At 36.2% G+C, this 17,051-nt stretch overlaps 1 protein-coding gene across 7 annotated transcripts in view; it reads left to right on the top strand.

Annotated features, from left to right (window-relative positions):
- The window catches only part of NOL4 (nucleolar protein 4), a 413,504-nt gene extending 398,143 nt beyond the window's left edge, over positions 1–15,361 (top strand). For 2 of the 7 annotated variants that reach the window (XM_027068730.2, XM_027068731.2), the window contains one exon: positions 13,093–15,355. In XM_027068730.2, the coding sequence (XP_026924531.1) occupies positions 13,093–13,286 (194 nt within the window). In that variant the 3' untranslated portion in view covers positions 13,287–15,355. Of the gene's footprint in view, positions 1–13,092 lie in introns of all 7 variants that reach the window. The other 5 variants (XM_053206587.1, XM_027068733.2, XM_053206588.1 and 2 more) reach the window with 5 other exon arrangements.
- Positions 15,362–17,051: the final 1,690 nt, after the last annotated feature.

Here is a 17,051-nt window from a genome sequence, read left to right as displayed (position 1 = left end):
TACCTAAAGAAACAAGAAAATTTCAAATAAATAATCTAACTTTGCACCTAAATGAATTAGAAAAAGAAGAACCAACAAAGCTCAAAGATAGTATAAAGAAGGAAATAATAAAGCTCAGAGCAGAAGTAAGTGAAATAGAATCTAGGAATAAATCTAATCAGGATGTTTAAGAACTGTACTCTGGAAACATTACATACTGATAAAAAGAAATTGAAGACAATACAATGGAAAGGTATTCCATGCTCATGGATTGGAAGAATATTGTTAAAATGCCCATACTACCCAAAGCAATCCACAGATTTAATGCAATCCCTGTCAAAATACCAGCAGTATTTTACACAGTACTAGAATAAATAGTACTAAAGTCTGTAGGAAACTGCAAAAGACCTCAAATACCCAAAGCAATCTTGAGAAAGAAGAATAAAGCCAGAGGTATCATGACCCCTGGTTTCAACATATACTACAAAGCTGTAATAATGAAACCAGTATGCTACTGGCACAAAAACACGTAGGTCAATGGAAAAGGACAGAGAACCGAGAAATAAACCCGTATTTATATGGTCAATTCATGACAAAGCAAGCAAAAATATAAAAGGGGGAAAAGACAGTCCCTTTAATAAATGGTGCTGGGAACACTCAGCAGCTACATGCAAAAAAATGAAACTAGACCATTTTCTCACACCATATACAAAAAATAAACTCAAAATGGGTTAAAGACTTGAGTGTGAGACCACAAACCTTAAAACTCCTAAAAGAAAACAGACTGTAAACTCTTAGTGGTGTTAGCTATATTTTTTGTATGTGTCTTTTCAGTCAAGAGCAACAAAAGCAAAAATAAACAATTAGGACTACATTAAAATAAAAAGGTTTTGCAAAACAAAGGAAACTATCAAGAAAACAAAAGGAAACCTGGTTGGGAGGAGATATTTGAAAATCATATATCCAAGAGGGTTAATATCCAAAATATATGAAGAACTCCTATAATGCAATTAAAAAAAAATCAAACCAATTAAAAATGGCAGAGAACCTGAATAAACATGTTACCAAAGAAGATATACAGGTGGCCAATAGACCCTTGAAAAGATGCTAATGAACTCCAGTCATCAGGGAAATGCAAATCAAAACCACAGTGAATTATCACCTCACACCAGTTTAAATGACCAGTACCGAAAAGACAAGTAAGTTTTGGAGAGGAGGTCTAGCAAACAGAACACTTGTGCAGTCACCATGGAAAACAGTATGGAGGGTCCTTACGAAACTAAAAATAGAACATCATACAATCTAGCAGCTCTACTTCTTGGTGTTTACCAAGGAAAATGAAAACCCTAATTAGAAAATACATTTGCACCCAATATGCTTATTGTAACATTATTTACAGTAGCCAAGATATGGAAGCTACTTAAATACATATTTATCAACAGATGAATGGATAAAAATGTATATATACACAATGGATTATTCAGCCATAAAAAAAAAATTAAATCTTGGCAATTCATGATAACAACATGAAAAAACCAAGAGGGTATTTTGCTAAGTGAAATAAGACATAAACTAATACCATTTGATGTTGCTTGTATGTAAAATCTAAACAAACACACAAACAGAAATATATTCATAATTACAAAGAACAAACTGGTGGTTGCTGTGAGGGGTGGGGTGAAGAGAAGGGCAAAGTACAAACTTCTCGCTGTAAAACAAGTTAGGGGGATGAAAAGTACAGCATAGGGCAATAGTCAAAATTTACCAACTCTAGTGAAACTGTGGCTATTGTGGTATATTGCAATGTATATAAAGTCCAGGCACTTTGCTGTATACCTAATACTAATATTCTATGTCAATTATACTCAATTAAAAATTTAACATGTAGGGCCACCGAGGTGGCTCAGTTTGTTAAGTGACCTGACTTCAGCTCAGGTCACTCTCACATTGTTTGTGGGTTCGAGCCTCATGTTGGGCTCTGTGCTGATAGCTCTGAGCCTGCTTCGGATTCTGTGTCCCCCTCTCTCTGCTCCTTTACAAAAATTAAAAATGTAAATGGACTAGGGGTGCCTGGGTGGCTCAGTCGGTAAAGCATCAGACTGCAGCTCCGGTCATGATCTCATGGTTCATGAGTTCTAGCCCCATGTCAGTCTCTGTGCTGACAGCCTGGAGCCTGCTTCAGATTCTGTCTCCCTCTCTCTCTGCCCCTCCCCCACTCGTGCTCTGTCTCTGTCAAAAATAAATAAAAATATTTAAAAAAATCTTTTTAATGTAAATGGACAAAACTCTCTAATCAAAAGAGTAGCTAATGGGTTAAAAGAAAAAAGATCCCATCTAGATGCTCTCTACAAGAAACTCACTTCAGATAGAAGGATACACGTAGACTTAAAGTGAAGGGGATAGAAAAGATATTCTATGCAAATGGAAACCAAAAGAAAGCTGAGGTAGCTGTATTTATACGAGATGAAATATACTTTAAGACAAAGACCATTAAATAACAGACATGTAGGACATTATGTAAGAGTCAATCCAACAAGAGAATGTAACGTGTAAATATTTACGCACCCTACATAGAAACACTTAAATATATGAAGCAAATATTTACAACATATTGTATCAGAGAAGTATGTAGCAGTACAATAATAGTAGAGGTCTTTAATAAAACACTTTCTTTTTATCTGGAAAATCTATCCATTGAAGAATCAATACAGAAAAATTGGCCTTAAATGACCCATTAGACCAGATGGACTTAAACAGACATATACAGAGCATTCCATTCAAGGGCATCAGAATACACATTCTTCAAGTGCACATGGAACATTCTCTGAGGTAGATAATATGTTAGGTCACAAAACAAGTCCTAATAAATAAATTTAAGATATTAAGCATCTTTTATAACCACAATGATATGAAACTAGATATAACTTAAAACTGGAAACTTCACAAATATGTAAATATTTAAACAACATGCTGCTAAAAAACCCATGTGTCAAAGAAGAAATCAAAACAGAAAAAAATACCTGGAGACAAATGAAAATATACCAAAACTTATGAGATACAGCAAAAGTAGTCCTAAGAAAAAAGTTACTAGCAATCATGCCTATATCAAGAAACAGGTAGGATCTCCAACAACTTAACTTTATACTTCAAGGAACTATAAAAAGAACAAACAGAGCTTAAAGTTAGTAAAAAGAAGAAATAAATACTAGAGCAGAGATAAGAGAAATAGAAAGTAAAAAGACAATAGAAAAGACCAATGAAGCTAAGCTCTTTTTTAAAAGATAAAATTGATAAACCTTAGACTTAACAAAAAAAAAATCAGTAATGAGAAAGGAAATATAACTGATACCACAGAAATACAAAGGATAAGAAAATGAACAATTACATGCCAACAATTTGGACAACCTTAGAAGAAATATATAAACTCCTAGAAACATACAACATACCAAAACTGATTGATGAAGGAATAGGAATCTGAACAGACCAATTATTAAGGAGTTATCAGTAAGGAGACTGAATCAGCAATCAAAAAACCCAACAAATAAAAGGCTTCACATGTGAATTCTGTAAATATTTAAAGAACTAACACCAATCCTTCTCAGACTTCTGCAATATATATGTAATTGTATATATTCCATCATATATATATTATATATATGTATGTATATATGTATATATATACTATACATATGTATGTATGTATGTATATATTATATATGTATATATGCATATATATATGTATGTATATATATATATATAACATATATATGATGGAATATATACAATTCCATATATATACAATTCCAAATATATACAATATATACATATATATATATATATATATGTCTTATTTCCATAAGACCAACATTACCCTGATACCAGATGAGACTCTTCATAATCTCAACTACCCAAGCTGATAATTAGCGGACCTGGTTTCCAATAATTCAAGAAGGATGTTTGAGTCTGCTGGCATTTTGTCATTGTTTCTGGTATTGCTTTTTTAATCCTTTATGGACTGATGGCCATTTATGAAAGATGCTGAGAATCAGAGGAAATCACCACTATCCAAATAGAAGAATTATCAGGACATGTAATTAGCCAGGATCAAATTGAGGCTCAATGGAAGAACCAACAGACACCACCTCAATATAATATTATATTAAGGCCTTTTTAAAGTCTCTTTAACAGTTTTAAATATAAATTAATTTTGTAATAAAAATAATACCCCCAGCCTGATCCCCACTTGGCTCTAGCCAGCACCTCCCATTGTCCCCACACACCATGTCCTGCCCTTCTCTACACCTTTGCTTCTTCTTTCTGTGGAGACATTTGTTTGTTCTTCCCTGCCCAACTGCTCTTATCTCCTCTGATCTGATACAGCATAAATAACCAGAAGCCATCCATAGTTTTGTCAAGCTAGTGAACCTGTCTGGAACTCAGTTTCCCCAACTGTAAGATGGGAGCCAGTCATCCTGCTCTGAGTCCTCATTGGACCATTGAGAGGCTTCAAGGGGGACAATAGGAGTCCCTAATGAAGAGAGGTTCCAGGAGGCAGTGTCATTGCTTATCCCTCACCACCACAGTCCTTACTGTCCCTTCATTTCCTCTCAGTCCCCGCAGCCCTCACCTGTACTAACAGATTTGGTCTTCATTAAACACAGTTTCATTACAATTCAAAAATTATTTATCTTTCCCACCCTCTTCCCAGAGCACTAATCAAGAACTCTGAGAAGGTTCACAATGAATGGGACTCAAAGATCCATGGTTATTTCTCCCTCACCTTCCTAAACTGTAAGGTCTCTATCTACTTCAGCTCTAAGCCAAACAAATCATTTAGGTGTGGCCATATATGTTTTTTGTCTTTAAAAAGTCTTCCTTGTGAACATTATTGCTTTGCCTTTAAATAAATTATAACATGTTTATGTTTTATCGGAATCAGATACATTTGACTAATTCTTTATCATATGATCCACCAATTCCACTTCTGGGGATTTATCCAGGAAAAAAAACACAAGTATTAATTCAAAAAGATGTCTTCACCATGTTCATTGTAGCATTATTTACAATAGCCAAGACATGAAAACCAACCAAAGTGTTCACTGATGAATGAATAGGTCAAGAAAATGTAGTGTATGTGCACATATATACATGCACACATGTAATAGAATATTATTCATATGTGTAATCAAAAAAAAAAACCCTGGAACTCATAGAGAACAGGCTGTGGGAATGGGGGTAAACAAAATGGGTGAAGGGGGGGTAAAAAACACAAACTGCTGGTTAAAAATAGGCATGGGGATGTACAACATGGCAATTATTGTTAATAATACTGGATTATATATTTGAAACTTGCTGAGAGTAAATCTTTAAAATCTGGGCACTTGGGTAGCTCAGTCAGTTAAACTTCTGACTTCAGCTCAGGTCATGGTCTCGCAGTTTGTGGGTTTGAGCCCCACATTCAGCTCCGCGCTGGGGTGCATAGCCTGCATGGGATTCTCTCGCTCTGCCTCTCTCTCTTCCCTTTCTCTACTTGCATGCTGTCTCTCTCAAATAAACTTTAAAAAGCTTAATAAAAATTAATAAAATCACATCATAAAAATTTCCAACTATATGTGGTGATCAATGTTAGACTTACAGTGGTTAATACAAACAAATACTGACTCATGTACACCTGAAACTCATTTTATACATCAATTGTATCCTAATTTTAAAATTATGTAAATTTACTTCCTTTTTAATGAAGTATGCCTCTTGACCTATAACTGAAATATTTACTGTCTGGCTGTTTGTATTAAAAGTTTTCCAAACCCTTATTTATTTATTTATTTTTTTTGTTTAAAAAAAATTAATGTTTATTTTTGAGAGAGAGAGGGGGTGGGGAAACACAGAATATGAAGCAGGCTTCAGGCTCTGAGCTGGCAGCACAGAGCCCTATGTCGGCTTGGGCTTGAACTCACAAACCCTGAGATCATGAACTGAGCTGAAGTTGGACACTTAACGGACTGAGCCACCCAGGCTCCCCTCCAAACCCTTTTTTAAGCATAAATCTGAAAATGTCACTCTATTATTTAAAACTTGTAAATGGCCAATTATCCAAACAATTCAGAGTTCATAACACGGTAGTGGAGAAGGGAAAAGAGAAGTTTGCATGTAGCCAGGACCAATTTTATGCCTGATTCAGGACTCATCTACTGAGATTATGTTTTTCACAATTTTGGATGATGACTGTTATGCTAATAAAAATATCCCCATATCAGAGGTAACCCTATTTGAATAAGCTACATTAAATCCACTGTGTTCTATATCTAACTAGTTGTCTTTTAGCAATAATTGGGTGTTACAAGTGACATCACTCATTCTCCATTTCTTTAATGTTGGCTATAGAAATATCTGAAACTTCTCATTCATTTATTACACAAATATTTATTGAGCCTTATTTTGTGCCATGTACCATCACAGTACCTAGCACAGTAGTTAGCCACAAAGGGTGACTGCCTTCATGGGTCTAGCCTCTGGCCCCCAGTATATGTAAAAAACATGGTTATCCAAGTCTTTTAAAAAGAACTCCCTCTGCAAAACAAATTAAAAATTTGTCCTATATTGGGGTCTCTATTATTATTGGGGTCTCTATTATTTGAGTATAATTGACATTAAAATAAGGCCACAAAAGTGAATCTAATTTTAAAAAGGACCAAAAATGCATCATAGATAGGGGTATTCAATTGATAGTTTAAAAAATACAGACTTCAACAAAATATTAGCAAACTGCATTCAAAAATTCATTAAAATGATCATTCACCATGGTCAAGTGGGATTTATTCTGGGGGAAGCAAGGATGGTTCAATATTTGCAAATTCATCAGTGTAATACATCACATTGTATGAAGGCTAAAATCACTATCCTCTCAAGATGCAGAAAAAACATTTGACAAAGTTGGACATCTGTTCATGATAAAAACTCTCAAAGTGAGTTTACAGGGATCATGACTCAACATAATGGCCATATATGACAACCCCCAACATCATACACAGTGGTGAAAAACAGAGCATTTTTTCCTAAGATCAGGAACAAGATAAGGATATCTGCTCTCACCACTTTTATTCAACATAGTACTAGAAGTTCTAGATTCAGGAATAAGACAAGAAAAGAAAAGTTATTCAAATTGGTAAGAAAGAAGTTAAACTATTTGTGGATGACATGATCCTAAACATAGATCCTAAACATAAGGACTTTACCAAAAATCTACTAGAAGTAATAAATTAAGTCAGTGAAATTTCAGGGTACACAATATAAGGAAATAAATTGTTTTATATACACTGATAATGTAGCAGAAAGAGAAATTAAGAAAGCAGTTCCACTTATAATTGCATCAAAAAGAATAAAATACCCAGAAATAAACTTAACTGAGGAGGTAAAAGATTGCACTCAGCAACTATAAAACATTGATTAAATAAATCACAGATATACCATGATCATGGGTTGGAAGAATTAATATTGTTAAAATACCCATGCTACCCATAGCCATTTACACATTTAATGTAATCCTTATAAAAATACCAACAGTATTTTTTACAGAACTAGAACAAATAATACTAACGTTTGTAGGGAACCCCAAAAGACTTCAAATACCCAAAGCAATCTTGAGCAAAAAGAACAAAGCCAGGGGTATCACATTCTCAGATTTCAAGTTCTACTACAAAGTTGTAGTAATAGAACCAGTATGCTACTGGCACAAACATAGATCAATGAAAGAGGATAGAGAGCCCTGAAATAAATCCACCCTTCTATGGTCAATTAGTCCATGACAAAGGAAGCAAGAATTTACAATGGGTAAAAGCAGTCTCTTCAATAAATGGTGCTGGGAAAACTGGACAGCTACATGCAAAAGAAGTAAACTGGACCACTTTTTCATACCATACACAAAAATAAATTCAAAATGGGTTAAAGACCTAAACTTAATACCTGAAACCATAGAACTCCTAGAAGAAAATATAAGCAATAATCTTTTTGACATTGGCCTTAGCAACATTTTTCAATATATGTTTCCTCAGGCAAGGGAAACAAAAGCAAAAATAAACTATTAGGAATACAGGAAAATAAAAGGCTTTTGTGCAGCAAAGGAAACAATCAACAAACCAAAAAGGCAACCTAGTGATTAAGATATTTGCAAACGCTATGTCCAATAAGGGATTAATATCCAAAATATGTAAAGAACTTATACAACTCAACACCAAAACACGCCAAACAATCCAAATAATTAGTGGGCAGAGGACCTGAATAGACATTTCTCCAAAGACATACAAATGGCCAATAGATACATGAAAAATTGCTCAGTGTCACTAATCTTTAGGAAAATGCAAATCAAACCCATAATGAGATCACAACTGTCAGAATGTCCAGAATAACAAAGACAAAAACAGCAAGTGTTAGTAAAGATGAAGAAATCCTTGTGCATTGTTGATGGGAATGTAATTTAATATAGCCACTATGGAAAATGGTATGGAGCTTCCGTAAAAAGTTAAAAATAGAAATACCATATGTTCTAGTAATTCAACCACTTGGTATTTACCGAAAGAAAATACATCACTAACTTGAAAAAGATATATACCTCTAAGTTTACTGCAGCATTAACAATAGCCAAGATATGGAAGCAACCTAAGTGTCCATCAGTAGAGGAATGGATTAAGAATGGTGAATGTGTGTGTGTGTGTGTGTGTGTGTGTGTGTGTGTGTGTAATGGACTAATAACCATAAAAAAAATGAGATCTTGCCATTTGAGACAACATGGATAGATCTGACCTAGAGGGTATTATGTTAAGTGAAATAAGAGAAAGTCAAGTACCATATGATTTCACTTATTTGTCAAACCTACAAAAACAAAACAAATAGGGGCACCTGGGTGGCTCAGTGGAGCGTCCAACTTCAGCTCAGGTCATGATCTCCAGTTGGCGAGTTCAAGCCCCACGTCAGGCTCTGTGCTGACAGCCCAGAACCTGGAGCCTGCTTCTGATTCGGTGTCTCCCTCTCTCTCTGCCTCTCCCCCGCTCATGCTCTCTCTCGGTCTCAAAAATAAAGATAAACATTAAAAAACAAAAACAAATGCAGAAACAGACCCATAAATACAGAAAACTAATGATTGCTAGAAGGATGGGAAATAGAAAAATGGAATAGAATAGAAGTAGAGTAGAAGATACAGGCTTCCAGTTACGGAATGAATAAGCTACAGGAATGAAAGGTACAGCTTACTGAATTATAGTCAATGGAATTGTAATAGTTTCTATGGTGATGATGGTACCTACACTTATAGTAAACAGAGCATAACATATAGAGTTGTTGAATCACTATGTTGTACACCTGAAACTAATATAGCATTGTATGTCAAGTATATTTTAATTTAAAAATATTTTAAAATATTAAATATGAATTATTGATATATATTTTCATTTAATTAGAATTTATTTGTAACTTAAATATGCCCCCAAACCTTAAAAAAATTATTCAAAGATTGGTTTAAGTGGGTCTTAATTTTTTTTTAATATCTTTTTTTAGCATTTATTATTATTGAGAGACAGAGACAGAGCATGAGCATGGGAGGGGCAGAGAGAGGAGGAGACACAGAATCCAAAGCAGGCTCCAGGCTCTGAGCTGTCAGCACAGAGCCCGGCACAGGATGCGAACTCACAAACTGCGAGATCATGACCTGAGTTGAAGTCAGATGCTTAACGGACTGAGCTACGCAGGCACCCCATGGGTCTTAATTTTTCTAACATTGTATGTTAACCTGAAATGTATCTATCTCTTCCTCAGATTTTCAGAGTGAACATAAAGTAGGTCTGCATCATTTTGTTAAAATGTGGGTGCTTATTTTAAAATGACTTTGTCAAGTTTTCTGATTATTTCCTTTCACACTTGATATTCAAATCATTTTCTTTGGAGGTATCTATTGTGTCATTATTTGTGTTTGTTTTGTTAACAGGTCCCACTCTTCCAGAACCATACTTTTTATTGGCTTTCTGATTTAAGCAAATCTCCAAGAATATTTTCCTGGACTTCATTCAATTCAACATCTTCATAAATTTTGAGCTTTTACTTTACATTGATTGTTGTTTGGGTTAAGCTAAGCCAGTCAAGTATGACATTATCTGAATGAGGCAGATAAGAATACTAATGACAAACAAGGAAGGGGCTGGTTGAGTAGATACTAGTTATGTAATTTGATCATTTGTGAATATTTTAATTTTTTTGCTTTCCTACTCAACCTCTTAACTTTGAGGATTTCAATAATAGCAAAAATAATTCCTTCTAGTTTTTATGTATAATACTTAATCCTGATCCTGTAAATGGAAAAGAAACCAAGAGAAGTCAACTTTGTTCCAGAAAAATAACAAAGGTGTGAATGGCTTCTGTAATACTGAGCTATCTAGAATTTGCCTATGTTGGGGCACCTGGGTGGCTCAGTCAGTTAAGCATCCAACTTCAGCTCAGGTTGTGATCTCACGGTTTACGAGTTCAAGCCCCACATCAGGCTCTATGCTGACAGCTTGGATCCTGGAGCCTGCTTTGGATTCTGTGTCTCCCTCTCTGCCTCTCCCCCACTCACACCCTGTCTCTCTCGCTCTCAAAACTAAATAAACATTAATTTAAAAAAAAAAAAGAATTTGCCTATGTTAATAATCATCTGAAAGAAAGTGAAAGCCGTGTCTTGGTTTCGTAACCATACTCCTAAGCCAGAAGTAGAGAATTATCTGTAAACAGCAGTGTTAGAATAAAATCACAATATCTTTTACCCCAAGAGGAACTGGAGCCCTAGCCCCCTCCTTTCTCAATTGCAGTTAAAGGGGTCAGTCACCAACTTGGCTTGTCAGCAAAAACATCACAAAATATTACACCTTCTAATAAAATGATAATCAACCACATGCCAAATATCTGCATAACTGAGGAAAATCCTTTCTATTTTCTTTTGTAATGATTCTTACCAGGATTCTTAAATATTAAAGGAACAAAACTTCCCAGATTTAAAGTCGGCTCATCCATAGACCTGAACCCATTATGTCATGGGATTTTTTTTTATGTTTATTTTCAAGAGACAGACAGAGAGAGAGAGAGGGAGAGCACACAAGCTGGGTTGAGCAGAGGGAGAGGGAGACACAGAACCAGAAGCAGGCTCCAGGCTCTGAGGTGTCAGCACAGAGCCCCATGAGGGGCTCAATCCCACCAGCCGTGGGATCATGACCGGAGCTGAAGTTGAACACCCAACCGACTGAGCCACCTAGGCTCCCCCTTTAATTTTTTAAATTTCACGTTAGTTTCTTAATCCACGCAGAACTTTCCGGAAAAAACCTGGTTGCTATGAATAATTTGCTTGAATGCTTGTTCAGTAATTCCCGTTTGCAAGGGTGACATCCCTACATCTCTCCATTTCAGCTTGCTATGTCACACTCATGATTTTGTAAACAGCACGACAAATGGAGGCTAACTCCTGCTAGAAAACCAAGGCTTTGAAAGGCCGTGGCAGAAGTGGAAATACGTCTCTCTCAAATGTCAGAGTTCTTATGTGCAAGTCTTTTCTCTGTCCTAATTAAATTACAAGCAAAGCTGTTTCTGTCTCATGGGACATCTGCCTCCTCGCTGACAGGAGCCCTCTTTTCCCTCCAGGGTAGAGGGTGGAGGAGGTTGGGTCTTGACCTGTCTCCACCAGGCCTCAAGAAGAACTAACAGGATAAAATAACATCCCTCATTTCAGTTCATGAAATGAATACCATTATCTGAAAAGTTATGTTTAGGAGAAATCCGTGAAAATATCCTCAAGGTAGGGCATCACTATAGTTTTGAGCATGCCTTTAGCTATGTTGACGGTGAGACTTATTCAAGGATTTTAAATGTATTGCTCATCACAAATGCAGTAATTATAGCAATTGCTTAACAAAAGGTAAGAATTATAACAATGAACATTTTGGTATATAATAAAACCTTAATAATCTAAGAATAATGGATGCAAAGCATCTTAAAAATCTTTAACTCAGGGGCCCCTGGGTGGCTCAGTCAGTTAAGCATCTGACTCTTGGTTTCGGCTCAGGTCATGATCTTGGGGTTTGTGAGTTCGAGCCCCAGACTGGGCTCCCCACTGACAGCATGGAGCCTGCCTGGGATGCTCTCTCTTCCTCTCTCTCTGCCCCTCCTTCACTCTCTGTCTCTCAAAACAAATAAACTTAAAAGAAAATCTTTAACTCTTCTATGTTAAATAAATTGTTTTAAAGTAAAAATTTATAAAAAAACAAATAAAAATTTATAAAATGTTGTCAAAAGGTAGACCTATCTGATTTGGTTTAATTATATGCAATAAAAAAATCTTTTGACATCTAAATGTTTTATGTAAATATAGAAGCAGCTTTAGCAAGACCTAAAGCAGTATTCCAAGTCTAGTTTCTTTGCAAAATTGTACTGATCATTTACTTGCTGTATACTTCTAAAAGAAACTTTAGTGTTGAAAAATACCAGACTGATTTATACTAATACCCATTTTTCAAAAAATTGAAAAGATTTTGCCTATGTTAATAATCAACCTGATGGAAGAAAAAGCATTCACCTGAAATGAAAAACAAAATATGCAACTCACACTCTTACTGTGTCACTTAAAAGTTGAACTCCCCTGTCCAAAATTTCGTTTCTTCTAAATAAAGCGGTTTGTAACCTGGAGTCATTGGCATCACAATCTAGGATATTTCCATGTCAGAATTGGTGGGACCTAAAATCATTTGTTCACCAATGGCACAAATTCAAAGCAATCGTAATTCCCAACTTTTGACACAACTGCAGAGAAACTTCTACTACATGTGTAAGATAGACTTAAAATTGATTTTTCCAAAAAGCACGTGTGGGGAGGTCTTCACCGTGTTTCTACAATGAGAGGTGATTGCCCGGACAAGGAGTCATACTCAGCCACTCATTTCACATCAGGTTGCTTTTTGGTATTTCTGTGAACGGATGTATTTGATTAAAGGTATCAGTGGCTTCTCACAAAAGAGTAAGTGAATCAAGTCAACAGTTTAGTGCTCATGTTCAAAGTACCGGAACAGAAATTGTTCCTGTTAATTTTGTGATTATTTTTTCTAGGACCCACCGATCTCAGCATGAAGAGGCAGTTGGCGACTAGCTCAGGATCCTCCAGCAGTTCAAGCTCCAGACCCCAGCTGAGTCCAACCGAAATCAATGCCGTGAGACAGCTCGTTGCAGGATATCGAGAATCAGCTGCATTTTTATTGCGTTCTGCAGATGAACTGGAAAATCTTATTTTACAACAGAACTGAGTCAAATGACGTTCCTATTCACTGAGGTCTAAATTTGCAGTTTCCACTAATGACATTTTGATTTCCCAGCAGAGATGCTTCTGGTCTTACTGCACAGTCTTAAGAGAAATACTTCCATTATGCCACATTGTCCTTGATCCATAAAGTGATGTGTTAAGGTGCTTCAAAGGAAGTCTGACCTCTGAAGTACTTGAGATACAGTAATGTGTCCAGCTCACTGCTTTTTGTTTTAGTTTGTCAGCATAAATATCAGGGGCAAATAAAGGCTGTATATTCCTAATTCAAGGATAAAACAGAAGAAACGTGTGGTATTGATAGTTCAAGATTCAACTGAAATATTAGTGGAATCTGCTACTGACTTATTGGACTGAAAGTTGCAGTATCTGGCAAAAAAAAAAAAAAAAAAAACAAAAAACAAAAGCCAAATTTCTTGTTGCTACAGGATATAACAACAATGAGACGGATCTTGTATTTTAAAAAAATATATATGTAGTTTTTATAAAAAGAAAACTTGTTTTTCATTCAAAATGGTCATTTTTACTTTGGTAACTTTTTCATAGGTCCTAAAAAAAACTGTTTTGAAAAACTACTGTAAGTACCTTTTCCACATCCCTTTGCCTTCTCCTCTTTCCAAATTCTTTCTACAAAAATAACGATGCTGGAAAACAAATCCTTGCTACGTTCTTTAAATCGTCACATCAGGAAGTACTTCCAAGAGAAGCCTGCGTTTCTGCACCCGTGCTCATCAACCCACTCAACATTGCAGTTGCGCCATAGCGGTTTTCATCACAGAATTTTTTAATATTAAAAAAGACCTATCATTGAAAAAAAAATATCACACCTTGGTTCCTTACAGCTGCTTGCCCGGGATTGACGCTGCTGTCTTATAGGCATGCCTCCAGCAGCAATGGGATGTAGATGGCTGAATGTTAAGAGGTTGCAAGTGACAATCTGAAAATGTGCACTCATGTGGTTTTTCTTTCTCGGTTTCAGAAATCGTTTCCAAAAAAAAGACCGTTCCCCTCTCCTGATAGGATTTGTATAATTTACAATTCTAGGTGAAAATGATGTAAAGAACTCTCAGTGGATGCAGCTGCAACTTTAAATGAACTGCCCCATCCTATCCACCCCCCACTTTGTCCTTCTTTCTTATTTTATAGTGTTGGATACACATGAATGGTGTTTTCTTTGTGCACTGAGGCAAGCTTATTTTTAAAATATTTAGGGAGGAGTACATCTGTTTATGCTTCTTGTACGATTCTTTTTCTGTTGTTTAGCTTTGGTTGGATTACAGATTCTCTGTGCATTCCTGGATTTGCCTTATTTCATGTAGAATTTATGTCATTCCATTTTTGGTAATGAGTTTAAGGCATCAGTGATATTTCTTATCTACTTGTTACATATAGTTTTTCAAGTAATGACTGTGATTGTGACCAAGTAATGTGCACTTTTTCTTGTAACTGTGGACATTGCTATGCTTTTTTCTTCTAGTGTTTCTAGAATTACTGTTCCTTACAGTTATGTAAGCAAAACAAACAAAAAAACAAAAAAAAAGAACTTTTGTGATACTGTTGGTGAATATAATGTGAAAATCTTATTGAAATATGAGTATTTTGGAAATACATAGATGCACAAACATCTTTTAAGGTGTGGATTTAGAGTTTGCTTATTTAAATGAAAATTCAAAACTCGAGGGCTGGTATAATTTTCTCTGTTTTGTTTGGTTTAATAAACAGATTTCTGTGTTAAAACAATGATTGTGAAAAATTATAAACTTTCGAATGATACAATACTTAACTTTTAGCAGTTTGCCTCTAAAATATGCAATGCTATTTTGTACCTAACATTCAGCACAAAAAGGAGAGTTTACCCTTTTATCTTAAGATTATCCCCAAACCCCCTTGAGTCTCAACATAGTCTAATAAAGAATTTATTCTAAGACAGGGTAAAGCAAATTAGCAAACCAAGAATATTTCACTTGATCATTTAAAACTAAAATTTTTTTTTATTGGGGTGCCTGGTGGCTGGGTTGGTTAAGCGTCTGACTCTTGATTTTGGCTCAGGTCATGATCTCACAGTTACTGGGATCAAGCCCTGTGTTGGGCTCTGTGCTGTCAGCACAGAGCCTGCTTGGGATTTTCTCTCTTCCCTTCCCCTCCTCCCTCTCTCTCAAAATAAGGTCTTTTTTTTTTTTTAAAGAAAATGCTTATTTTTGTGAGAGTGAAAGAGTGCAAGTGGGGGAGGAGCAGAGGGAGAGGGAGAGAAAGAATCTTAAGCAGGCCCCCCTGGAGCCCAGGAAAGGATGACCTGAACTGAAATCAAGAGTCAGAAGCTTAACCACCTGAGCCACCTAGACCCCCCAGGTATTTATTTTTTTATTACTCATGAGTGAGCCATCTGGCTCTTTTAGTCACTCCTGATTTAACAACTTAGGAGAAACACTTGCCTGCTTGAGGTGCCTGTTTCCTGCTTTGGGTTTCGTTGCAATGGTCTTTGAAGATTTTGACAGGGTTGCTGTTTCACAAAGTAACAGGTTTGAGCTCTGCATCCACATAAAAAAATCCTTGATGGTGATTAATGAAGCAAACGCAGTAGAGGAGGTAAGTTTCAACACGGTTCTCTTGTCTTCATTACATTTCCACCTTCAATTTTAAGTCCCAGGCCTGCCCACCAAGAACTAGAGTCCCCCCAAAGTTTCTGCTTTTTGAACATTTACCTAAAGCACGAGGGTCCTGGGACTCCCATTATTTCTCTGGGAGAGGTCAGAGGCCAAAATCAAGCACTGTTTTTCCTTTGCCTTTAAGACTTGTACCGAAAAACACCCTGATCCTCTTTTAAACTCTGTCACAGCAGAATAAAGAGATCACATCCCCCTTTAGAAAGCATTTTGGAGAAACTAGGTTCATATTCTCCTTCGACTGAGGTGATAGAAAACTATCATCAGAAACACAGGTCAAACACAAGTTTCGGCCACTTCTACCAGTTAACTTCCCTGACAACAGCAGTCCCTTGTTACATGTGTTACTTTTTCACACTTCCTAAGAAAACAGGCCTTGAAATGACCAGAGAACACCAACACAAGCAGTTACTGAATTTTCTTAAGTTGTGCAGTTCAAGCAACAATACTCAGTAAGAAAGGGCATTCACATAGGATAGCCACCACTTCAGTCGTCGTTTCTACAGAGAGATGCATTTTGTTTCCTCTCCCTCTCACAGTAACTGTAGATGATGAGGACAGTCACAGTCCCTTTTACAAAGAAAGCTCGAGAAGTTGAAGTGACTCACCAGGAGTGCAGACACGAGTGAAGGCTGCAGCTGTCACTGGAAGCCAGGCATACCTGATGCAGGAGGTCCGTGCCTGGTCACGGCCGTCTGCTGAGTCTGCTGCCTCCCAGGTACCGAATAATTGTATTCCACCCTGTGACTTGGAACCAGGTCTTTGTATTCAAGTTTAGCAGTTTTGTGTGGTAGATAAGTAATAGTTACTGAAAATGCTCTTGACATCAAATAAAGCATTTGACTTAACACCAGGAGTTTTATCCTGCTTAGAGAGGTTTAATTTCCTTTAAGTTACGTTCTCTGCAAATATAAAAAGCAACAATAAAACCCAGCACTAATGAAAATCAAATACACGAAGAAGGAGAGACCGTGGCTTTTTAACAGTGATGGTATCAGCAGTAAATCTGGTCAAGAAACATGAAAGTCATTATCCGTCTAAACCCACAAAGGTTAAGTTCTTTCACCTGAGATTTTAGTCTTAACCTA

The sequence above is a fragment of the Acinonyx jubatus genome, chromosome D3 (assembly GCF_027475565.1).
Source record: "Acinonyx jubatus isolate Ajub_Pintada_27869175 chromosome D3, VMU_Ajub_asm_v1.0, whole genome shotgun sequence".
Taxonomy (NCBI): domain Eukaryota; kingdom Metazoa; phylum Chordata; class Mammalia; order Carnivora; family Felidae; genus Acinonyx; species Acinonyx jubatus.
This window is presented reverse-complemented; position numbering and strand designations above follow the sequence as displayed.